The 25,771-nt window shown below is 44.2% G+C and overlaps 1 protein-coding gene across 1 annotated transcript; it reads right to left on the bottom strand.

Annotated features, from left to right (window-relative positions):
* Positions 1-311: 311 nt before the first annotated feature.
* On the bottom strand, positions 312-25,159 carry pex7 (peroxisomal biogenesis factor 7). Its single transcript, XM_056580875.1, has 10 exons — positions 24,837-25,159; positions 24,395-24,452; positions 23,894-24,047; positions 23,653-23,730; positions 23,398-23,506; positions 18,004-18,110; positions 17,394-17,510; positions 16,071-16,126; positions 10,256-10,355; positions 312-483 (listed from the first exon to the last, which is right to left on the bottom strand). Exons 1-10 carry the CDS (start codon positions 24,946-24,948, stop codon positions 400-402), a joined length of 975 nt encoding a protein of 324 aa, XP_056436850.1. The 5' UTR covers positions 24,949-25,159; the 3' UTR covers positions 312-399.
* Positions 25,160-25,771: the final 612 nt, after the last annotated feature.

The following is a 25,771-nucleotide window of genomic DNA, read 5'->3' as shown; positions in this document are numbered from 1 at the left end:
AGCGTTGTTATTTTCAGACATTTTAAATATATAAATAGGAAAAATGAATACGAATAACCAACTACTATGGCAGTCATTTAAAAATACATTTGTTTGGAAAATGATTGATTATGATGATGTGTTTGTGTGGTCATCAGAATGGACACCATATTTCTCAGTGTTCAATAAAGCGATCTGCATTAATCTCATAATCATCGTAGTGTCTCCAAAGTAAACATTTAAAATTCAGTGTCTTACTCTCAACGCCTGAAAAGCAGACAGGCATTTTTGAGGAGTGTGTGTGTGTGTGTGTGTGTGTGTGTGTGTGTGTGTGTGTGTGTGTGTGTGTGTGTGTGTGTGTGTGCGTGTGTGTGCGTGTGTGTGCGTGTGTGTGCACGTGTGTGCACGTGTGTGTGTTTTCTATGGTCCAGCAGTGTGTGTTCCAGCTGTAAGGCAGGCAGGTGTGTAGATCTTCACTGTCTCGTCCCAGGAGCAGTCCAGCACCTACACAAACACACACACACACACACACACACACACACACACACACACACACACACACACACACACACACACACACACACACACACACACACACACACACACACACACACACACACACACACACACACACACAGGTTAGTCTTACAACGTCTTTCCCCATCTGCTCCTTAATGACACGTATTAACTTCAAAATGGATCAAATAAGACTATACATCGAGGGACGGGGACCTCAGTGTCACCAGAGGGGGAGCCCAGCCCTTTCATCAGAGGTTCAGCCTTTGACGGTCTTCCATCACATCGGGGGGAACGGTCTCATTTAAAGGCTCCGTTTGCCTCTGGGGCTGATTGGAAATGGACTGGCCGTCTGGACCCTAGTCCGACGGTGTATCTGTATTTAACCACACACGCTATCTGCTCATTTATCTTATTCTCTTTCCTTCCTAATATGACACCGCCTCAGACGTTTAAAAGGCCCGGTCTCGCCCCGGAGGGACTGAGACCTGAGAAGGGTAGCAGTCGTTATCTCCTCTCTACCCCAACGGCATTGGGATACTCAGGAGGGATATGGCCATCAACTGAATTACATGCCTTTATGGATCCCGGGGTTATAATTTAGAAGACACGCCACCAAAGTCTTCCCCGGCTCTTTTATGTGAGCCTGCCCAGCAAAGCCCTTTGCCAGAATCTGAGCATGTTAAATCGGTTGGCTTCCCTGTCACAAAGCATCCTAGGAAAATAAACTTCTGAGCAACAGAGAATCAGCTATCGAGTGACCCGGAGAGATGAATTCATTTATGCATGCAAACATTCATTTATTTATTGGCATCACATCAGGAGCAAAACACTCATGGCAGTAGAGTTATTGTCCTTGCATTAGGTTTTAAATGTCAATTCTGGGAATACATATCGGTTTACAACATTTTCGTACTTCCAAATAAATGATTAATCAAGTTTGCTTTGTGCAAACCATTGTAGAATGTTGGCGTATTTTAGTGTCTCCCTGTGTTCACATTTCTTGGTCTAGAAACAGGCCAGTGCCTCTCATATTGAAACAAGGTGTTATTTCCAACATTTCGCCATTTGTTATGTCTCAACAAGTATGAACCAACCTGGTCGTCTGGGACATAGCCAGGGCCATATACCTTTTCAAGGGTGAGAGTGCTTCTATTCTCCTGTTATTCACGTTTTCTTTATTATAATACTTCCTTTACAACCCTTTGGTTCGGTGAGAAGAGGGATCGACAGCCAAGGAGGATGTCGGGAGACTGCTCATCAACTCCTACACTAAGACTATTCCACCTAAGTCTGTACCTGTGCTGCATTACATCCTTGAATAAACCATCTATTCGACCCTCTGATCCAACCTGTCAAGTTACCTTGATTTCCACCTCAAAAATTACTACTACGTCTATACGAACAGTTTTAGAAATAAGCTGAAATCTAACACCATCATGGGTAAAATTTGCTTTCTGATTGAATATTCATACTTGTGGAATAACAAGTGTGAATATTCATACTCGTTCTCATGTTGCAAGATGAGAACAAACTTGCAACATCACAAGATGTTTCAGTGCAAAAGATAACCCAGAAATAAATTTTGAGCGATTAGGGGCATATTTGGTTTTTACCAGCTTATTGTGAACTTGAACACTGTCTCCGACTTCTTCAGATCTTCACATAGCTTTTGACGTACGATGGCCAACTCAACTAGAAGGGCACTTTTTTTTTTATCCTCAAGCTGTTAACCTAGTGGTAAACATAAAATATTTGTGAGTTGGCGATTCAGAATTCAAAAAGTATTTCCAAAGGAAAATTTCATTACAAAAGATATTGATAATCACTAATAAACTTTTTGCCCTGATGATTATATCAATAATGCTATCAATCTATATATTTAAACATTTTGGCTTGTTTAGGCTAATGTGAGCAAAATGAAAAGCAAAAGCTTTTCATCTTTCTTTCTTTTACGTTACAATTATAACAAAGTATTGAGTTCCCTGTAGCAGTATTCTCTGTGGCTTTCAAAGGCTTGTTGGAGATGGACAGAACCAATGACCAGGGCAAGGGGAGGGTGGGGGTGAGTTAGCAAAACTCCAAGACAGTGACTCGCTTCTTTCAGGAGACGATCGCCCATCGCTAATTAACTTTAGCGCCACCACACAATTGAAATACACAGAAGGCAGCCAAGACTGCAGCACAACGGATCAAAGACCAAACGTGTGCGAGCCAGAGAACGAGAGAGAGAGAGAGAGAGAGAGAGAGAGAGAGAGAGAGAGAGAGAGAGAGAGAGAGAGAGAGAGAGAGAGAGAGAGAGAGAGAGAGAGAGAGAGAGAGAGAGAGAGAGAGAGAGAGAGAGAGAGAGAATGCAGCTGTGGACACAAATAATTTTCTCTGCGTGAGGAAGATTGAGAAAAAGCACGAGGGCAGTAGAAGGGATCTAAAGGGAAGAGGACATTAAACAATAAGAAACATAATTTTCTGATAGGTGTTTCTAAATCATGATACGGAAAAATAATTAGAGAGTAAGAACCTCAAAGAAACCGCTACGACAAAGGCCCCTAACCCTTTGAACAAGCCCACGGTTACAGCGAAAACCTATAGCCTGAAAGAATTCAGACGGTTTGACTACAGTTTCTGTTTCTGAAATGCATAGAAGACATGCCCCCTTAGACATTATGTGGTGCTTCTTTTCCTTTGACAAGAACATTCTCTTCTTCAAGTCTTATTTTGGCCAGAAAACATAACAAAAAAAAGAGGCAACAGATAAAGTTGAACATTCTTGATTACGTGAGTCAGAATAACCTATTTAAAAATAATTCAGTACAGATAAAAAAAACTGCCTGAAAACCCTTTTAGCATACAAAGCTGACACACACGCGATTGAAAGACGTCATGAAGCACGATGCCCAGATAAGACGGGGAGCACAAGTGTACATTTCATGGGCCTTCAGGGGGACCCCTCTGGCTGCAACAGTTCCTAGTATCCGAGTGAACTGCTTCATACATGTGCTGCCAGAAAGAAGTTGGCCCATTGACGTCACTGAGATCGGAAGTTGCTTCGCCAACTCGGAAAAATTACTTAAACTGTCCAGTTTTTCTGCAATATTATTGCATAAGCGGAAATTTGATGTATCTTATACATAATGACTTATTTCATGTCAGAAGACAGCCACAGTTCCATTTGGATCGTCCCATTGTTATAAATGAATAAGGCACTCTTTTTTGCGATGATTGTCATGTGAAAACCTTCATGAACACCCGGGGGGGGGGGGGGGGGGGGGGGGGGGGGGGGGGGGGGGGGAGAGAAGGAGATAAGGGAGCCTGGGAAACAAGACGTTTCAGAAGATGATCAGAATGGGTCTGGGTTATGGGCGAGGGAGGAGGAAGAGACACGCATATGAAGAGCTAAACTTGGTAGTGTGTGTGTGTGTGTGTGTGTGTGTGTGTGTGTGTGCGTGTGTGTCCTCCTTCAACAGCTTGCTGTAATGACATGTCTGATGACAATACAGCTAACAATACAGCTCATTACCGCCAAAACACACACGCAGACACACACACACACACACACACAATCCCCTCGGACAGACACACACACACACACACAAACACTTGCCTCAGACATGGACAAACACACACACACACACACAAGCACACACACAGTCGCTGTCACACTGAACAAAAGCGACTGAGTGGGCAGGGAAGGGACTCCGGCAGCCGGCAGATGATGATTGGTACTTGAGGGGTGGTGTCTGTGATGTCAGACAAATCCCCGCCCCCGCATCCCCAACACGACATAATGACCCCCTCCCCCATCAGGTCGAATCACGGGACCTCTCCGTCCTCAGACCTATGACCTCAAGTCCTGTTTGTTCAAGAGCTCCTGGACTCTGCTCCTCAATCCAGGAGCGCCCGCTTGAAAAGGAAACAATACAATTGTCTGGTGTGTGTGTGTGCGCGCGCGTGCGTGCGCGCGCGTGCGTGCGCGTGCGTGTGTGTGTGTGTGTGCGCGTGTGCGTGCGTGTGTGTGTGTGTGTGAAACACAGAAAGAGACAGCCTTAATTTGACATGCATGGCCTTTTCAGTTTGCCACTTGGTTAATTGTCTTTTTCTCCCTGACGGAAATGTTGGTGTGGGTGTGTGCAGGCATGTGTGTGGGCGTTTATGCATGTTTGTGTGTAATCTGGTGTCTGTTTGACTGCCAGCTGAGGGGTGCTGGGATGGACCCCTATGCATGTTGTCGTCCCATAGTCCTTCCTGAGCGTGAGTCCCTTAACATTAAGAAGCAAGTAGGTTTGGGACCTGGTTGGGTGTACGTGTGTGTACATTCGTGACTGTGGGTGTATATTTGGGTGCCATATTTCTGGCACACTTTTATTTTTATATGATGAATAACCTCTCCTGACCCTTTCCTTTCCAAACTACGGCGCCCTTTACTTGCCTGTGTAAGGTGCCAGTACACACTTCTAATATGATGTACGTACTTCTTACGTTACCACAGCATCGAGTAGGCAAGTGAACAAATTCTTTGATCGATTAAATAATTGTATTTAGTTATTTGGTCTGTAAATGTAACACCAGAGGTAATTTTACGTTGTGGGCGATTGTTCGCTGCGGCTACCTCCAGTTGAGGTGGTCCACCACTAGGCGCCTCCCTAGGGAGGTGTTCCAGGCCCGACCAGTGGGGAGGAGTCCTCGGGGAAGACCCAGAACTAGGTGGAGAGATTATATCTCAACACTGGCCTGGGTACCCCTCGGGATCCCCCCGTCAGAGCTGGTCAATGGGGCCCGGGAAAGGGAAGCCTCGGGCCCCATGCTAGAACTGCTGCCCCCGCGACCCGACCCCGGACAAGCGGTTTGAAGATGAGGATGAGGATGAGCTGAATGGGATGATACACATACACCGCTGCTAAAATGTCATATTCCCAATGGACACTACACATGCTGTAGGACATGGGGGGGGGGGGGGGGGGGGGGGGGGGGTCAGCCTTATGCTGATTTTATTACACCAATAGTGGTTAACTACGTTGAAAGACACAATTAGCGCTTTGTGTTTTATGTGTTGGTCATTCATCTTGATAGCAGTCGGCACTACAGGCCAATGTTTCCTAGAGTACGTGAATAATAATGCTTTCTCCTTTCTCTGAGAGCCTATTTCTAGTAATCGAACCAGGAAAAAATTATTGTGGGTTTTGAACGGAGACATAATCTGATACGTAAATTCATTATGGCTATTCCCAATGCAGTCTATTGAGAATGTTATGCTATCAAGTTAACGGACGGTGGATTTTTGGCGAAAAGACAGGGCCACTCTTGATAGAGGGTATTCAGCAGAGGTGGGGGTAAGTCACTCATGTGCAAGTCACAAGCAAGTCTCAAGTCATAACCTTCAAGCCTCAAGCAAGTCCCAAGTCAAGTCATACAAAAATCTGATGATCTAACCCAGTTTCCACCTTTAAAGATCTGTAAAGAGAGTGGTTCATAAATTTAGTTTTATGTCAACATTAACAATAACAATGTCTTAACATTAAAAATAACTCAAACTATTGCAAAACATTCCAAAATGCATTGCACTGTAAAATCACCCGATCATGTTTAAAAATAAAATAAATATATATATCTAAAATTTATCAATACAACATAATTTCTAACTTAATCTAACTTTAAAAATTGTCATTTTGAGTCATCCATCTCAAGTCTAAGTCAAGTCTCAGGTCATGAAGACCAAGTCAAAGTCAAGTCGAGTCTTTTATTAGTGTTAGTCAAGCAAGTCTCAAGTCCTGAAATTTGCAACTCAAGTCTGACTCGAGTCAAGTCATGTGACTCGAGTCCCCCATGTCTGGTATTCAGTGATCAAAGATGCTGCCAACTACCCTGAACAAAGGAGAGATGGCAACAAGTAGAGCTTAATGAACAATCAGTTGAAACCGGTTTTACCCGGAACAAATCCAATGGATGAGTATGGGAAATGGTCCAGATGTGCAATTTGCCAGAGCACCTACCATTGAGTAAAAGACTACATTTAAATGTAGAAATGATGCAATAAACAAGCACAGTAGAGGAGTGCAAAATCCCACTGTAGTTGACATTGCTTGCGCAAGAACTATTTACGGCGAAACGTGGCTAAGATGCTTTTTAAATGCCCAGAGTGAGAAAGAGCCGATCGAATAAATCACACAGCAGGTGGAAAGGCTTTGAAGTTCGGTGATGGGCGAGCAGTGCACTCCACCAAGAGAGTAAAGATACCTTCTCCGAATGGCCAGACCAAATGTTGAATTGAAACCAAAGTAAGAGTTCCTCTACTATTGAGGAAAGCATCAGTGAAAAGGACCTGGATATTAAGAATGATAAGGCAGTAATATTTCAGCCAACAACACCTCTTGGCCTCCCATCTTCAGGTCATTATGGTGTGGACATAATGGACTTAGACTGAACAGTCTATTGAGAATGAGGTCCTAGCCATAATGAAAACATGCAGCATTGTGACTGGAAACCTGGTGTCATTGTTGACCCCTTCATCAGTTTGATCAGTGTCCCGGTCCGCCACAGAGACCTTCCACTAACAAAAGGTGGCGAGTTCAATAATGAGGACATTAGAGACATGGTTGAAAACTTTAGGATGGAAATATCGATCACCGCTGCCTACAGTCTCCCTACAGGAGCAATGCACTGTTGAAAAGACGCAACGAGACCCGAAAAAGAAATGCTGTTAAACTTAAAGCCTAACAATAAACCTGACTGGAAAACTGACCAAGATTGAGCACTCCCGGTCCAGTTACCAGCATTACCAGTGTTCTGACGGAATACAAACATTCCCTTTTCTAGTTGATAGGCTTCCTACTTTGGAGGTCTCTACGGTAAGTGCATGGGCAGGAAAACACATGACACTACTGCATGCAGCAGGGAAGGCCTTCAGAGGCTGGAAGTTCAGAGAAGATCCAGCGGGTTCTGAGAAAGCAGTTTTGTTCCTCAGATAATTTTTGATGAATCCGGGGATGAAGCGTTTTAAATAGAATGTGTTTGTAATTGAAAGAACCTGGGGTAGTGATTGTACAAGATTGGGTGGTGATGTGGTGACTACTGTTCACTACTATTGTAGACACGGACAAAGACACAGAGAGGGCTTTAGGGTTCCCTGATGACGCTGACCATAATCTGGCTCCTCATGACCAGGACAATCCACATCAACCTGCCATACAAGCAAAGGGCAGTCCTAGTCAGACAACAGGACCAACCGTTGGTTTTGTGGACAGAAACACTGGAACCCTGCACACCGGAGAAGAAGTACAGGAAAGTACAAAGGATGGTTCAATCTGCAGTATTCTGAAACTGGTGTTTGAGGATGCAAAAGACATTGGTCAAGTGTGTGTCTCTAGAAGGTGGATGTGCACCTTGAAGGAAACCCAGATGGTGAAGTTTGTAAAAATCTCTCAAAAGACTCACCAGCATGTGCTTCAGAGACCCTCACATTACTAACTACATTAATACTTCAAAAACTATCAAAAATTAACTCTATGGACATTAAAACAGCATTCCCCTGGTGTGTCTTGAGATTCACATTCGTCCACCTGTTGAGGTCAGGAGTGAAGGGACTGTATGGTGATGTTGATGCTTCACTAATGGTATAAGAGAGTGGAAGATAGTGTTGAAAGCTGGAACAAAGAAGTCCAACTTCGTCCATGCTGAGTTCTACCGGTCGGACACAAACGGTGTTGTGACCGGGTGCTTGCCGCTCATGACCATGACTTTGTCTCAGCTGGCTCCAGCACATTCACTCTAGTCATTCCTCGCCTGAAGGCAGCCTTTGAAGTTGGCAGAGAAGAAGGGCAAGGCTTGCGGTATATTGGCATGGAGTTGGCCCGTCCAAGAGGATCTGTGCATGTGAAACAGAAGGTCTGCATTTATGCTCTGCAAGAACGGGATTCTCCTCTCACAGCTCCAGAGGTTGATCAACTCAGATCAGAAATAGTTCAAATCCTTTGGGTTGGAAGACTGAGCAGGTGATGTGATGTTTGAGGCCTGATGTGATGCTCCACACCTGTACCACAATGCATGATGCCAACAACATCATCAGAAGACAGTCAGGAAGTCAATTAGATGTTCCAGAACCTCGGGGAAGACATCAATTTGAAGTTGGTTGGGTTCATTGATGCCTCTGGGACACCTTCCAGACGGTGGCAGGCAGGGAGAACATCTTCTCATGCTGATGGGGGGGGTGCAGAAACATGCACATAACTCTCACATAACTGGATCCTGCTGATGCAGAGGACAATGCAATCTTTATGGAGAGCTCATGGCAGATCGTGTTATGCCTATTGTATGCGTCACAGATAACCTTTTATTCAGTAACCTAAAAAAGGCAATGTTTTAATCTCTTAAAGAACTCATTCACTCTTTGTGTGTGATGTGTCATGTGGACCCACACAAGGGAGCAGCGAGGGAGTCTGAAGGATCATCACTTACTTAAAACATGCGTTAAAAAAGAAAATGTATGGTCTTTTCTATAACGAATACCTTAAAAATGGATGATTATTATATGCTCATTTATGTTCAGAAAGAGTTCCTTAAAGGAGAGTGCGATTTTGAAGTTCTACTTTGCTGTACTACGTACTAATGATATTTTTACATGACACTTCCCTCTGTATCTGCGGCTGCGCAGTGAAGGTGCTCTTCAGTCCGTCACTTAAAGCAATCCCTTTTTTTGACTCTATCACTAGTAAGCTTGATTACTGCAATGGTCTCCTTACAGGTCTCCCAAAAAAAACTCTAAAGAAACTTCAGCTTGTTCAGTATGCTGCTGCTAGAGTTCTAACAAAGAACAACAAATTTGAACGTATACACCAATTCTTAAATTTTTACATTGGCTTCCTGTAGGTCAGATAATTGATTTTAAAATCATGTTGCTAACCTATAAATCCCTACATGGTTTAGGGCCAAAATATTTAACTGATATGATTCCACAACATAAGCCTTCTAGACCACTAAGATCTTCTGAGACCAATCTGTTAATTATCCCCAGAGTAAACACGAAACATGGGAAAGCAGGATTTAGTTACTATGCAACAAATAGCTGGAATAAACTCCCTGAGGATTTAAGACTTGCCCCAACTCTGACCACTTTTAAAACAAGACTGAAGACTTTTATGTTTGCTTTAGGTTTCTGCTAAATCTTAAATAAATTGTACTTAAAAAAAAGAAGGCATTTTTAACTATGCCTTTATTTTCTATTTTTGCCAGAGAGATACATGATCAGAGAGAGGGAAAGGGTTTGAGACCAGAGAGAATGTTGATCTGATCTTAAACACATTGCACTTTCTAAAATGCTTTTTTAACTTTGCCTTTATTTTACATCTATTTTACAATTTTTTTTGCATACGTTTTCTTTTCTATTAATTCATTTTTAATACATTTTATTGTATGACAATGTTTATATGTGAAGCACTTTGAGTCTGCCTTGTGTATGAAAAGTGCTATATAACTAAAGTTGCCTTGCCTTAACGAATAGACTGAGCTGTATTTTATTATTTGTCTGTATGTGCATGTATGTGTGTGTGTGTGTGTGTGAGACCTGGTTATGTGTGTGTGACCTAGTTATGCGTGTGTGTGTGACCTAGTTATGTGTGTGTGTGTGTGACCTGATTATGTGTGTACAGTGTGTGTGTGTGTGTGTGTGTGTGTGTGTGTGTGTGTGTGTGTGTGTGTGTGTGTGTGTGTGTGTGTGTGTGTGTGTGTGTGTGTGTGTGTGTGTGTGTGTGTGTGTGTGTGTGTTTTTTACCTGGTTGGGTGTGTGTAGGCTGAAGTCTATCCCACAGACAAACTCAGAGTGATGCTCCACTGTCTCCAGAAGAGGCTGACTGCTGCTATAGTCCCAGAACCTAAAAACATATGCAGACAACCAGGTCACCGACACACCACACCGTAGTATTGCATTTTAGTGCATTTTGTCATTTATGGATGCAACTTTCATTTTTACTTGCTTTGTCAATGTATTGGAGATTAAAATGGTCTATGTTAAAAGCTGCCATTGAATAAAAGAGAGGGTAGAGAGAGAGGAAGAGGGTAGATAGAGAAAGCTTGAGAGTCAGTGAGACAGAGTTTAAATTGTGAATGAGCCAATAAAACACTATTCCCAGACCTCAACCAATCAGACTAATTGAAAGACTCTTTCTGTGTGTGCGTGCATGTCTACGCACTAATGTGTGTGTGTGTGTGTGTGTGTGTGTGTCTACACTCTAATGTATGTGTGTGTGTGTATGTGTGTCTACACTCTAATGTATGTATGTGTGTGTGTGTGTGTGTGTGTGTGTGTGTGTGTGTGTGTGTGTGTGTGTGTGTGTGTGTGTGTGTGTGTGTGTGTGTGTGTGTGTGTGTGTGTGTGTGTGTGTGTGTGTTCTGACTCAGCAGATCCTCCCATCAGGACCGTTTCACTGCAAGTGCTTTTAAGCCACTTTCTGAATGAGCTCCATTCACTCTATTATCCCCATAAGTACCATTCACATTCTCTACATCTATCTATATCTATATCTACATATATATATATATATATAGATACACATATATGTGAGGTCAGTGCACATGGACAGTTATCGGGTCCAGATCCATCATGCTGACCACTATAGGATGCTTGAGGTTCACTGAAGCCTGTGGTTCTCATCTCAAACAGATGTTCAGTAAATAGCTGCTCAACCAAACCCCAAAACATGCTAGATAGTCGGGTCTAATGAAGATAAAAAAAAGGGTATATTTGCGTAAACATTTCGAGAAACATGAATAAAACGTAACTTCTAAACTTTTCTCTTCTTCTTGGGTATTTGGTTGGTGTGTACTAAGCTTAAGTTATGTTCTTTCTCATCACATCATATCCAAACTGACTAAACAGAGAGGACTAGAAGGTTGAATGTTTAGACTGACTGTTACCTCGGGGCTGACATTTCACCTCAGACTAGACCACGTTTAGCACAAACGATTCAGGTTACCTGGAAGCCTTGGCGGGGTGTTGGTTGTTTAAAACATCTCCGTAGTTAAAAACATGTTGAGTAACCATGAGGGTATCGGATAGTGAAAGGTTATACATAACTATGTATTTTGTCTTGTGTGGTTAAAGTCAGCATGGTTGAGAAATATGCTTCTAAAGGAGATTCAACCTGCACTCTGCTCATGTGTTACACGCATCTACCGATCTAGAAACACATTTTGGTTTGTTCGCTGCTCTTTGGTTTGTGTTTGTGGATTTATGCCTGAATGCATCAGTGTGTGTGTTTTTGCCGTGTGTGTGCGTAAATGTTTGTCTGTTTTTGTTTGAGAGTGTACATGGACAAATGGCAGTACAAATAAAAACGTGTTTGTGTAAACTAGGTTGGAAAGGTCCATTCCCCGACGTCTCCATGGTAACTTATTATTATTTAACCTCTATTGTGTTTCACTGCAGAACCACCTGTCGAATGTGTGTGTGTGAGAGAATGATTGTGACTAAGAGAGTAATTAAAGGCATGGTGGAAACAGGTATGAAAGAGCAGAGAGAGAAAAAACGTGATGTACAGCTTCTGCTGTTTTCATAGTAAAAGTACACCCACGGAAGGAAGCAAGGAAAGAATGACAGAATAACAAAAGGTATCCACAGATACTCTCTACCTCACTCTGAAAAACGAGAACAAATAAAAAGTGTGAAAATAAAAAGAGCAACGGTCAACGAAAAGAATGATGAAAGAAAGAACGATAGAAAGAACCGGATATCACTACTAAATGACGCAAGTGTATGCTCACAGATTCAAACACTATCTGCCGAAAACAATCTTGGGTAAACATCTGACAGATGGTGCCGCGTCAACTACTCTCAATACCCTGATCAATGACTCAATGGGTGTCCATTATGGAGCCCGTGTAAACAGGGGAACACAGGGAGCCATCGCACTGAGACCTGTTCCATGAGCCGTCAGGGAAAACCCTGGCTGGTGTCTTCAGCAGATACAGGAGTCCAGTGCCCCTCATAGTGTACTAACCATGAGTCAGGAGGAAGGGGCGTGGTCGACTCATATTTCATTAGACGTTTAGTCGCGCAAAAAGATGGAATGATTAAGCGTTGCAACCGAATGCATCCGTGGTCTCAACGAGCCCTGATCAACTCATAGGCGTCTGGTCCCAGACACCGCTACTGCAATAACTGCTCCCCTGTTGGAGCCCCACACAACCCCGGGACCGGACACACACCAGGGGTTCATTTGATACGCGCCCGCGAGGGTGAACCCCCCCCAGACATCGCTATCACTTTAGCCGTACATGGAGATACAAACTAATAGTTTCCGCCTTTATTTATTTTGACATGCAACAAGCTCTACGGCATCTATTTGGGCAATTATACTGTGTACAAAAAACATGAGGAAAAATTGTCGACCCATTCAGAACCAATGTGTCAGGGTCTGAATAGGGGGCCCGCTTTATTAGTGTGCTGGTAAAAAGGATATTTAAAAGGCACACCAAACCATTTTCTGATGCCCGATAATTGTATATTCAAACAATGACATTAAAAGTGTGACGGTCAGTCGACTATCAGCTTGAGTCGACTAAGAACATCTTTTTTTGGGGCAGCTCTACCAGAGTCCTCGCTAGTGTCCTCACTAGAGTACTAGAGTCCTCACTAGTGTCCTCACTAGAGTAGTAGAGGACTAGTGTCCTCACTAGAGTACTAGAGTCCCCTCACTAGTGTCCTCAATAGAGAGTCCTCACTAGAGTACTAGAGTCCTCACGAGTGTCCTCAATAGAGTACTAGAGTCATCACTAGTGTCCTCACTAGAGTACTAGAGTCCTCACTAGTGTCCTCACTAGAGTACTAGAGTCCTCACTAGTGTCCTCACTAGAGTACTAGAGTGCTCGCTAGAGTCCTCAACCGAGAAGAATCCTCACTAGAATAGAATCCTCACTGGAGTCCTCACCAGAGTAGAATCCCTACTAGAGTCTTCACTAGACTAGAGACCTCAGTATAACTACTCCTCACTAGACTAGAATTGTCACTGGAGTCCTCACTAGAGTCTTCACTAAACTACAGTCCAGATAAGAGTCCTCACTAGAGTCTTTATTAAACTAGAGTCCAGATAAGAGTCCTAAATAGAGGACTTTAACACACAATCCTCCCAAGACTAGAGTCCTCAGTCGACTAGAGTCCCCAGTAGTCTTCCTAAGACAAGAGTCCTAACTCCACTAGAGTCCCCAGTAGTCTTCCTAAGACAAGAGTCCGAACTCCACTAGAGTCCCCAGTAGAGTCTTCCCAAGACTAGAGTCCTAACTCGACTAGAGTCCCCAGTAGTCTTCCTAAGACAAGAGTCCTAACTCCACTAGAGTCCCCAGTAGAGTCTTCCCAAGACTAGAGTCCTAACTCCACTAGAGTCCCCAGTAGACTCTTCCCAGGACTAGAGTCCTAACTCCACTAGAGTCCCCAGTCTTCCCAGGACTAAGTCCTCCATCCACTGTAGACTAGAGAGGACTAACAGGAGTTCCGGTTCCCCAGCACCACATTAATATGATTATTTTCATCCAAACCCAGAAAAGGGCAAACACGGTAGGCTTCAAAAACCATCAATCCCAACAGATAATCACACAAGTGGAAGCAGCGAACAAAAGGGATATCAGCGCTGTAGCACGCAGCTTGTGGTTGGAGATAATGTGGACAAATAAAGTGCTTGCAGAATTAAATATGCAGATATCCTGTTATAAAGTCATCCCACATTTTAATTAATCAAATCATGTCAAACTTATTTGACAAAATTAGAAAAATCCAATAAAATGTATCTTTTGGCTGGACGAAATTAAATGTAGCATCAACAACTCTGAAAGGTTTGTTTTGTTTCCATTTATACATAAAGTTTATAGCAGAGTAATTTGCAGTTTGAAAAGGTTGCTAAAGTTGATAATTGAAAATGAAACTATTTGAAAACAAAAAACGCTTGTTTTAGATAAATATAAAACTGAAAGAAAGTGTTGGTTGCCATTATTTAAAGCAATGAGCGGAATTATAAAATTCTGTGCTCAAAGTCAAAGGGGTCACTTAAACCTGGATCAGCACACAGGAACAAACCAGCATTTCAGGGTACATACTGCAGTGTGTGTGTGTGTGTGTGTGTGTGTGTGTGTGTGTGTGTGTGTGTGTGTGTGTGTGTGTGTGTGTGTGTGTGTGTGTGTGTGTGTGTGTGTGTGTGTGTGTGTGTGTGTGTGTGTGTGTCTGTGTGCACACGGGATAGCAGGTGACAGGTGCCTCCTTTTTCTCAAACAAAGACCACAAGCAGGCACCTGTGAGTTTGCGTACGTGCGTTTGTGTACGCGTGTGTGTGTGTGTGTGTGTGTGTGTGTGTGTGTGTGGTGTGTGTGTGTGTGTGTGTGTGTGTGTGTGTGTGTGTGTGTGTGTGTGTGTGTGTGTGTGTGTGTGTGTGTGTGTGTGTGTGTGTGCATGCCTGTTTTAGAGGATATATGGAACGCCAAAAGGGTCAAAACGAAACCTCATTTTATACCTGCATTATATAAATCTAGGTAAAATACAGCGTTTTTGCCGTCATAACACCGTATATTCCACTAGGTGTCATCCAAATACTTTAAATATAAAATCCACATTAACTCAGATAGTTGTCTAATATACAACGCAGATTGAACCCACTTTCTGAGGGGTCAAACTGTTGAAGACTCGCTTGCGGTGGTTGATCATTCATCTCTTATGAAGACTCGATCACGGAGGTGGCTCATTCAAGAGTTAACTTTTGCAATTGGACCGAATAGGCTATTTTAATACTAATTGCAAGCATCATCACACAATCCGGCTTTCATAGCATGTAATGATCGATTAACATAGTAAAATATAATATCACATATATTCATTATATCGATGACATTACTATCAGCTCCATCAGAAATTTTTTCATTAACAGAGTGCAGTGATCTGACTAGGGTTATCGTTGATTGGGTGAAGAAAGTTCATCCTTACTGCCTGCGAGAATCAAGATGAGGAGCTTATTTGACAGTTAGGAAAAAGCGTTACTTAGCAAGCGATTTAACGCAATCGATGGGGCGTTAAAAAGTAATCAAAAACTCTGTCTTTAACGCTGTTGTAGAGTTTAGGAAAAGCAGCGTTGATAAGGTGTTTTTTAATCACTCAACTGCTAATAATGAAAACAATATCACAGTACTTTGCCTAGTTATGTGATTTGAGCAGGTCTAACGGGGTTTGATGCACAGCCCCTACCTGCTCCTAAATGACATGTATCCAAACATTATTTTATGAATTTCATTGTATAAATGGAGGATTACAAAAAGAAAGATGACGTCTTCTATGGCATCAGATAGCACACTGGGTATTTACGCACACAACACTAGAGCAAGCAATGGCGAGATTCAGAGGGGACTCAAATAATTTAACTTGACAGCTGTAAAAAGGAAGCATTTATTATTAGATTAACCTGTCAAAGGAAAGATTGACGTTCAAATTTTTGAATCTTTACGATTAGGCCTGCCAATTACTCAACCTGTTGGCTCCGCCCACTGGGAGGTTAAAACCAATGAGAACCCACCGTTTATTACATGGGAAGCGGCAATTAAAGGGTAACGCTTACCTGACACTGAAGTCATAGGAACAGGATGCCAACACCGTCCGACTGAAGGGAGAAAACTGTAGAGAGAGAGAGAATGGTAGGGAAGGAGGGGAGAGAGAAAGAGGGAGAGAGGGAGAGACACGGAATAACATCAACACAGGTAGGATGAATTGGTAAATGTCCCCTTTCTATCTCTAAATCACGCCCTCTCCTTCGCTGTCATTTATTCTGATTCAGCGTGGAAGCAGACCTGCTCCGGTCGACTCCGCCCAGGGGGACAGAAGTCTAAACACACGCCACCAGACCACAGTGCTGACTGGGACAGTTCGTAATTTGTCTTTGCTCACCTGGTTACGTGGGAAAAATAACACCTGGGTTAGGAGGCCCTGTAGAGCTACAAAACAATTGTATATATTTATCGCTAAAATTCTGTTGTTCTCTCTCTCTCTCAACACTATAAAAAGAACACACATGTGCCGACACACACACACACGCACCCACACACACATTGACTTTGCCACTACACACTCATCAGCAATAGATTAGCTGGACTAGTTAATCTCTGATGAAAGGCAATCGATCAGGGATGTCTGGCCACAAAGGGTAAGGGACGGACAGAGAGAGAGAGAGAGAGAGAGAGAGAGAGAGAGAGAGAGAGAGAGAGAGAGAGAGAGAGAGAGAGAGAGAGAGAGAGAGAGAGAGAGAGAGAGAGAGAGAGAGAGAGAGAGAGAGAGAGAGAGAGAGAGAGAGAGAGAGAGAGAGAGAGAGAGAGAGAGAGAGATTAACTAGCTTGCAAACACAAACTCAATAAATTGCACACACCCACTTAATTCAAGACATTTGTGTGTTGTGTGTCTGCGCGGGTGTGTGTCGGTGTGTCTTGTTAATTCCATTTAGGTGGGTGTTTTGATGCTGTCACTGTCGGTTTTTCAGTACATCCACAGACGTTTCCTCACAAATTATGTTAATTGTGTGTGTGTCTGTCTGTATGTGTATGTTTGAGGGTATGTGTTTTCGGGGTCGTGATCGTGTGTGTGTGTGTGTGTGTGTGTGTGTGTGTGTGTGTGTGTGTGTGTGTGTGTGTGTGTGTGTGTGTGTGTGTGTGTGTGTGGTCAAAATCGTGTGTGTGCGTATGTGTGTCACAATTATGTGTGTGCGTGTGGGTGGACACGATCGTCTGTGTGTGTGCACTATGTGTGTGTGGGTGTGCGTATGTGTGTCCGTGGTCACGATAGTGTGTCTGGGTGTGCGTTTATGTGTGGGTGGTCACGATAGTGTGTGTGTGTGTGTGTGTGTGTGTGTGTGTGTGTGTGTGTGTGTGTGTGTGTGTGTGTATGTGTGTACCTTGACTCTGCGGATGGCGTAGGAGTGTCCGACCAGTGGCTGACAAACGGGCTGCCGGGGGTTCCTCAGGTCCCACACACACACACTGCAGTCCACCGCCCCCGTCACCACCATGTGCTACACACTCACACACACACACACACACACACACACACACACACACACACACACACACACACACACACACACACACACACACACACACACACACACACACACACACACACACACACACACACACACAGTTAATAGGACATCCTCCACACAACACCCACACACAACAGAATATTGCACACAAAACATACACACCAAGTAACCACAACATTCTACAGTAAATGCACACAATTCATCAAATATATTCAGAAGTTTTTTTCCCATTCATTGTTTCTTTGCGAGTGAGTGGGTAAGTGAGTCAGTCAGTGAGAGCTTGTTCTTTACCTTTTTGTAGTACTTTTAAACTGCTTTGGCATTGTATCTGTAAATTGTCCATGCCAAAATAGCTCTTTCTAATTTAATTGAGAGAGAGAGAGCTATAGGCTGTGTCTGATAGACATTAGCACCACCACAGTCAGATCCCAAAAGTGCTTCAACTGCATGGTGCGGGCCATACCTCGTCATATTTGCACCAATCACAGCTCAGGATTTCGGACTTGTGGGCCGGGATGGCCAATCGGCATGCAGCACTCTTGATGTCCCAAACCCTGAGCGTCCCATCACCTAGAGAGAGACAGAGACAGAGAGACAGAGAGACAGAGAGAGAGAGAGAGAGAGAGAGAGAGAGAGAGAGAGAGAGAGAGAGAGAGAGAGATCACTGCTTAAGGAATGTAAATGAATATTTTCCATGCCAATAAAGCTCTTCTGAATATAATTGAATCGAGAGCGGAGAGATTAAGAGAGAAACGGGGAGGGAGCGGAACTATTACAGAGGTAGAGAGAAAAGAGTAAGGGGAAGAGGGCAAGATGAAGAGGGAGCATGAGAGAGAGAGAACAAGGGAGAGTGAGAGAGATTAAGTGTTAATTTAACGACTGTAGGCTGCTTCACAAAGATACACTTTGTACTGCGGACAGGTTCTGTCGCAGTGTGTGTGTGTGTGTGTGTGTGTGTGTGTGTGTGTGTGTGTGTGTGTGTGTGTGTGCCCTAGAGGGACCTTGTTCTCAGTAGAGCGTGGCCCTGTATGCATACTTCTGCCTTTGTGTGTGTGTATATCTCTCCATTTCACTGTGTTGTGTGTGGATGGGTCTCCTGAATAGGTGCAGGCAGTCGCCCCCCCGCCATAAACCACAGCTTGTCTCGTTGTAAGCTGTCAGAGGTGTACCATGCTGAATTAATCCAGCTGCAAAAAACGGATTCCCCTTTTGGGACAACAATGATATTTATATAACAGAATGTTAAAGCAACTAAGACAGGTGTAAGAGGATCATGATGCAAAATAAATATGAACACAAATCTGAATTTATAAAGTTGATTCTATTGGGTGGGTGTCTCTACCCTGGACTCCTACATTTCAGTTTATCATAATGGTAAAAAAAAAAAAAGGGGTTAATTTCGCAGCTCAGACCCACCAAGCCACCCCCAGAGACAGACTATTCGGCTATTCGAGGATCGTTGCCAATCCCTAATATAAATACATGAATAAACGTAGATTTAAAAAAGTATTAATTGCGTGCCGTTTGTGCGACTTAAGTGCGACTCGAGTCCGAGTCTCAGACTCCCCATCTCCGACACATACACACACACCTCTGTGATAAATGGGTATTGTTATACAGCTATAAACAGGAAGCAGAGGTTAACCAAGACCTTGCTGGTTTCCTCATGACCGTGTGGATCGTAGAACCCCTAGCCCCAATGCCATCACATCCACGCTGCAAAAGGCAGAGTTATTCTATATTTATATTTTGAAGCTATTATATATCGTCAATGTGCTCTGCACTGGGTGAGAGGGGGTGAGAGCACCTCTGTGGTCGGAGGTCAAACGGCCACACCGTCCTCAGCCCTCCCCAGGGCTCAGAGTCGACACAATACACATGCACGCGCACACACGCACAAATTCACACACACACAGTGGATGGAAAACTGCCAACTGTAAAGTGCCCAAGTCGGTCAGAATCAGATTGGGCGCCTGGATCTGGGTTACCTCGGCGACGGCGGGCTCCACCGGGGCGTGACACGCCACATGAAGTACGACTTCCTGTCTGTCATCCACCGCGGCTGTTATTGGATCATACATCTCAAGTGTTGGGGGGGAAAAAACACTCGGGTGATTGGCTGTTATTGATCAGCGAGGGCCGGCGATGTCCCCGCTGTTATACAACAGCGCCGGGAGTTGGCGCCGGCGGCGGGCAGGGATACGGGCGTTCACACGCACGACACACACGACACACACTGTCCTCGACACACACACACGCACACTCCTCGACACACACATCCACACTCCTCGACACACACACGCAGACTCTCTCCAATCACCGACTATGGGTGGGTGTTGTGGGGTTTTGCGCTGCGTTCATGATCGTTTTTACTGGATGCACGAAACACGGAAGGGATGGGTGAGCTGGCTCTGTTTGTTTGGGATCTCGCGCCAAAGACAAACAGAAGTGATGTCCCCCACCTTCGCTTATACAACCTTTGAGCTCCATACCAATAAGGTTTCATTGATTTGACTGCTGATATTGGACATGCTCATTGATCATCTGAGACACTTTGACATTTCTGGTGACCGCACACCACAGAAAGTGATGCGATCGACACATTCATGAACAGAAATCAACACTTGAAGTTGGCTGCACAATTTGGGTGTGAATCATAGGGTAGAGGACCCACTGAAATTTCCCAACTTTACTAACTTAAGATAAGATGGACTGAACCGCACAACTTTTGACCAGAAGGGACTGGTATTCCATGCATGAGAAGACTGACATTTTCGTTTTACAATCTTGACTGATAAAGGTCTTGGTGAGGGTTGCTGAACTAGTAAATTGTATCTTATCTGTGAAGACACAAACGCACATGCGCACACACACACCTATCTTTCTCATTATTATGTGTGCGTGTGCGTGTGCGTGTGCGTGCGTGCGTGCGTGCGTGCGTGCGTGCGTGCGTGCGTGCGTGTGTTTGTGTGTGTCAGTGTGTGTGTAGTGTGGTGTGGTGTGGTGTGGTGTGGTGTGGTGTGGTGTGGTGTGGTGTGGTGTGTGTGTGTGTGTGTGTGTGGTGTGAGTTACGTTAGGCTTTAGCCAGGCTAGCCCTCTGGACAAAGAAACTGAGAACTGGGTTTTTCAGGAAAAAATATATTTGGCTATCTCTTCACAATGTCAAACTAAGTCTTCCACATTAGTTAAGTTTCATATCATACAATATATTTTGATATAAGGATGATCTGCATCTTTTTTGAAGTGTAGTTTGTATGGACTGATCAAACACACAATGATCAAGCCCAATCAGAATCTTGTTTTGTTCATGCTTATTTGAAATTAAAGAGTTATATTTAACCAAAGCGCTATTAGCATTCATCCACAGTATCGTACACGGGAATTGCTTTAGACTATGTATCATTTAATATACTCCCATAAAACACGTTGTGATGGCCATTCCACCTTTAAAGTGAACGCTCAGCACATTCCCAATTTGGTCAATTCCTCCTGCTTAACCACTATTTACAGCGTGTCTCCTCAAAGTTAAGCTCATCAATTGCAATAGGAACTAATTAGGGAAAGCAGCCATAAACTTCTCTCGCAGTTCTATAGGCCAGCTAGGCTACCGTCCTAGCATGAAATGGTTTAGCTCTCCAATTTACCCTTTTGTTTTATAACAATTATATTTCCCAAGACAGCATTACGAGTGCATCTGTGCGCTGAAGTTAGCCTGATGAACGATATCAGAGGGGAAAACATGGAGGGGATAAGCAGCGGGAACGGTTTAGCATCCAGCTACAGAAGCCCTAATGGGTTTATGCTAGCAGGGCTGCCGGTCACTGAACGAGTTAGAGTGGGGAGCGCCAGCGGGACACAGACCTGTCGCCGTGTATCTCCAGCGCTGATCAGATCTGCCACAACAGGCCAACACAAAACCAGATTGTACAAAGCGTCTGATAAGCGTTGGCTTAAGCGTACACCACTCTGTTTGGATTCCTGGGGTCACTTAGCCTACTACGAGGCGAGGGAGAGAGCAGGTGTTAGAGTTAAAATTAACGATTTTATTAAGCTAGCATTGGAGAGTTCCAAGGAGATTCAAGACAAACCCAAGACAAACCTTATTGGATGTGATAGCAAGGTACGGTAAGACCTCCATTAACAAGTACAACATTCATATTTGACTCATATTTGCGCCACTTAAACTGTTGATTGGAAATGTTGCTAGGTGGCGGGGCAGATGGCTTTACTGTAGATGGATCTAACCATTTCGTTTGAAACAAGAAGTACCTTTTTAATAGTTCCCTTTCCCTTCAATCACCTGATTTAATAAAACTCAATACAACATGGTGTATTCTATTAACCTTAGAAGCCCAAATCGACACCTCTTCACAATCTCTCTTCATGAAGAAGAGGAAAGAAAACACACACTATGAAAAACCAATTAAAACTCAATCTAATGAACCCACTCCTGATTGCGCGTGGGCACTAGATACCAAGACGGGGGGACTTAAGGGAGGCGTAAAATAGATGAGATGGGTCTACCACTGTGACTGCTATCTGATGCTAATGCAACCCTGAAAAGAACCTCTGACAGAAGGAGAGCATATAGCACTACCTTCTATAGTTGACTTTGGGTCTCACGAAGTGTGACTAAAATGTATTAAGATGTCATATCGAGGGAACGCTCTGTAAAATAGCAAAACTCTTAACATCTCGCCGGAAAACGCTGTGACGGATTAGTGGTATTAAATTGGCTGCGCATCCTAGCTCAAGCTTTCTAACTACAGCAGAAGTTCTCCAGCTCGGACGGGGGTTCACTCACTCTTGGACAGGGACATTGGTTTGCAGCCTGGGTCGCAACCCATGAATACAGACGGACAGCACAACCAGCACCAGACCCACAACAGGACCGGAGATCCACTCACAGTATAATGACAGTGTGCAGAAACCAAGTGGTACGGGCGCTAAGTGCTATTCACAGGTGAAGATGCCAGAGGCAGTAGGGGTCTTTATATCAGTAGACTCCTCTTGCAGCAGGGCCCCTCAATCAACCTGGGGGGGTAACATAACAGCTCCCACTAAGTCAGAAGGGGGGGGGGATCTTGGACGTAATAAAATTGCACTCCCTTTCAGAGTGGATGAGATAAGCCCCAGCCTCCCTCCGGTTACACACTCATTGACTTCACGGCCGCGTGATGGAGCTAACCGCTAGCTGGTGTTAGCCCAGCGAGGGGCAGGGAGGAGCAACAGGAAGTGGATAAGGAAACGCGGGGAGCTGATTAGAGAGGCTGTTAAGTGTTTTGGGTGCATGGGGGAAATACCAAAGATCAGGTAGGCTCGCTTTTTTATCGTGATTGTTTGAAGGCTCTTTAAAAGTCAAGCAGTTTGAAAGTCAAGCAGATTTGAATCACATTGGGTCAATTCATTTGGAGGTGGGTGTGTGTATAGGTGTGCGGCAGCAGGCCCCATCGATGTCAAACACTAATGAATACATTATTTATTGAAGCAAAAAAAATAAAAAAAGATATAAACTAAGTGTGCAATGGTAATGTGTAGTGCACTGGTAATGTATGGTCAAAAAATGTTAATTACCTCGAAGAACTGGTAAATAATACAACAAGACTGACCCCTAGTGGCAAGAGAGGGTATTCAATCATTTTCTTCTGAACAACAGGTAACTTAATATGTTTGGATAGGTGGATATAAAATGTAACCCATTTATCTTTCATCGTTATTTTCCTTCCCCTTTGTTCACTTTCCAATATTTCATTCATGTAATCTCTCTTTCTTTCCTAAATCTGTTTGTATCTTTCATCTCTCATCACCTGCCAGAGTTATAGATATTTTCCATCCATGTGACTAGGCCCCAGCTCACCTGAGGCAGAAGCAAAGCATCCTGGGATGTGGGGGGACCAGACAGTACTGTAGATGACCCCTTCGTGACCCTTGAGTGTGGTCAGTGATTTGCTAAGAGTTGGGTCCCACTGATGACAAAATCCAAGAAAGAAAAGAAAGAAAGATTAGACAAAGAAAGACCGAGAGACAGACAGCCAGGCTAACAGCCAGACCGTCAGAATAAGTCAGTTAAACAGACAGAAAGACAGTTAACCAAATAGACAGTGAGCCTTACCACTTTAGCCGTTTGGTCCCAGGACCCAGAAACCAACAGGTTCTCTCCTCTGGTTTGAGACCAGTGAACAGAATACACCTGGAGACACAAACACACACACAAACACACACGTACAACAAGTGGATGAGTACAACGTGACCTTGCTGTTATTCTGCCAAGCATTGGTGTGTGTGTGTGTGTGTGTGTGTGTGTGTGTGTGTGTGTGTGTGTGTGTGTGTGTGTGTGTGTGTGTGTGTCTTACTTCCTGTGTGTGTTCACGGGCCACTCTGAGTGGCGCGCTGTGATTGGACGATGAGTCCCAGAGCTGCAGGCTACCGTCTCCGCCCCCCGCAGCCAACACGTTCTCATTGGTCTCGCTCCACGCCACGTCGAACAGCCCGTCGCTCCACTCACAGCTGTGCGCACACGCACACGCACACACACACACACACACACACACACACACACACACACACACACTTTCATTAGGAGCAGGTAGGGGTTAGGTGTCATCTCTCTCAAGGATGCCCCCAGGGTAGGCTTCGGACATTGGGGGATCAAACCCAGTACGTTTTGGGCTGGGAGTCAAATACCACTTGCTACAGTATCCTGCCCCCGGAACATTCATGCAGTGATAATACCGCACAGTGATACTCAGGTGCTTACAGATAGATACGGGTACATACAGATTTGGACTGAGTGTGCACTGAGATGGAGACTCTGACAAATAAGGAATAAAGGAAGAATAGTGGTTGAGTCCTACCTCTTCACCAGAGCGATCCCTGATTCCGTCTCTTCCAGGACGAGCAGTGTGCCAGAACCTAGAAGGAAACAAACTATTTACTATTGTCATGTGCCAGGCATGTTTACCTGATACCCAAAGAAACTTGGGGAGAATTCAGATGAAGCAGACAGAGTTCGAGGTCATCTTGCTGAAGGATGACTAAGTTGGCTGCGGACGTCGGGGGAATCTAACCCACTACCTTTCACTTGGGAGGCACCACACTATCCTGCCCTCTGAGTGGATGGCTAAATCCATAACAACAGCCTGTAGATGTTGGTTGACCCGTCATTGAATCATCATACTGTTTTTATTTACACACATCATACACCTTCGTTTCTGTACCTTTAGATACCTGAAATTCGTCCACATAAACGGAGTCCACATTTAGACATACCTGTCCTTTTCCGGACATTATACTCACCAGCAATGCCGTAGTATTGTGAAGCAGCGCAGGCCAACCTGGTGGGGATGAAGGGGGATCCCTCCACGGCGTAGCCATGGCGGGCAGGACTCCTAAACACCTTCACACCCATCTCCTAACCAGGTGTTAACAGCCTAAGGTGCGCTGCGGCTGTCGCTGGCAGTATAACGCTTACTGGTGTTATTTTCATACGCGTTCAAAAGTAATTATAAACCTCATTAGAAGCATATACACTGAATAAAACTCATGCCTTTTATCGAGTCTGCAATACCACTTCCTTGTTGTTATCACGTGACCAAGTCAAAGGTCTAGCGTGATGCTACAGGTGTTGGCCGCTTGGTGGCGACATTTCACCTTCTGTTTGGAATTTAGGAAGCAACCAACCAGTTTATTCTACTTTCTCAGGATATCTAACGTTAGGCCTATAGCGCATTTTACATTTCATTACACATTTTGCATGGTTATATTCACAAAATCAAAGACTCGGCCATTATGAGACCCCACAGCAAAGGCTGTAAACACGTTGGGTAAAAGGAAGAAAAGAAAGAGAAATTCGAATGAAACATAATAGAGCAATGCAGACTTCAGAAAACAAGTCTGCATTTTTTATTTCTAGGCCATATTCAGTAGGGGTGGCATTCGATGTGGCGGATCCCATTTCTTTGGGGGGGAGGTGCCACCAACCCAGGCCTCCCGGCATCAGCACGCTGCCTGACATCGGGAATTTGGTCAGCATAGAATTCCCCCTTGTCCCTGGCAGTAGGACTATGAAGTCCCGGCCATATATCAAACGATATCTCTCCCGAACACACCCGCAGGGACCCACACACAGCACCCTGTGGGACCCCCTCATTGGCTTCCTGGCGGGGGTTGGAAAAAACCTAAATAAGGAGCCTCTCGGGTCAAAGGTCACATAACCTAAATATAGAATTTGC

The sequence above is a fragment of the Gadus chalcogrammus genome, chromosome 21, assembly GCF_026213295.1.
Source record: "Gadus chalcogrammus isolate NIFS_2021 chromosome 21, NIFS_Gcha_1.0, whole genome shotgun sequence".
Taxonomy (NCBI): Eukaryota; Metazoa; Chordata; class Actinopteri; order Gadiformes; family Gadidae; genus Gadus; species Gadus chalcogrammus.
This window is presented reverse-complemented; position numbering and strand designations above follow the sequence as displayed.

What these genes read in the sequence shown, in the direction of transcription:
- pex7 (XM_056580875.1), bottom strand. Translation starts at nt 24,948, where the DNA reads ATGGGTGTGAAGGTGTTTAGGAGTCCTGCCCGCCATGGCTACGCCGTG. An exon ending in ACAATACTACGGCATTGCTG is followed by an intron (nt 24,453 to 24,836) that starts GTGAGTATAATG and finishes GTTTCCTTCTAG; the next exon opens with GTTCTGGCACACTGCTCGTC. An exon ending in GGGATCGCTCTGGTGAAGAG is followed by an intron (nt 24,048 to 24,394) that starts GTAGGACTCAAC and finishes GTGTGCGCACAG; the next exon opens with CTGTGAGTGGAGCGACGGGC.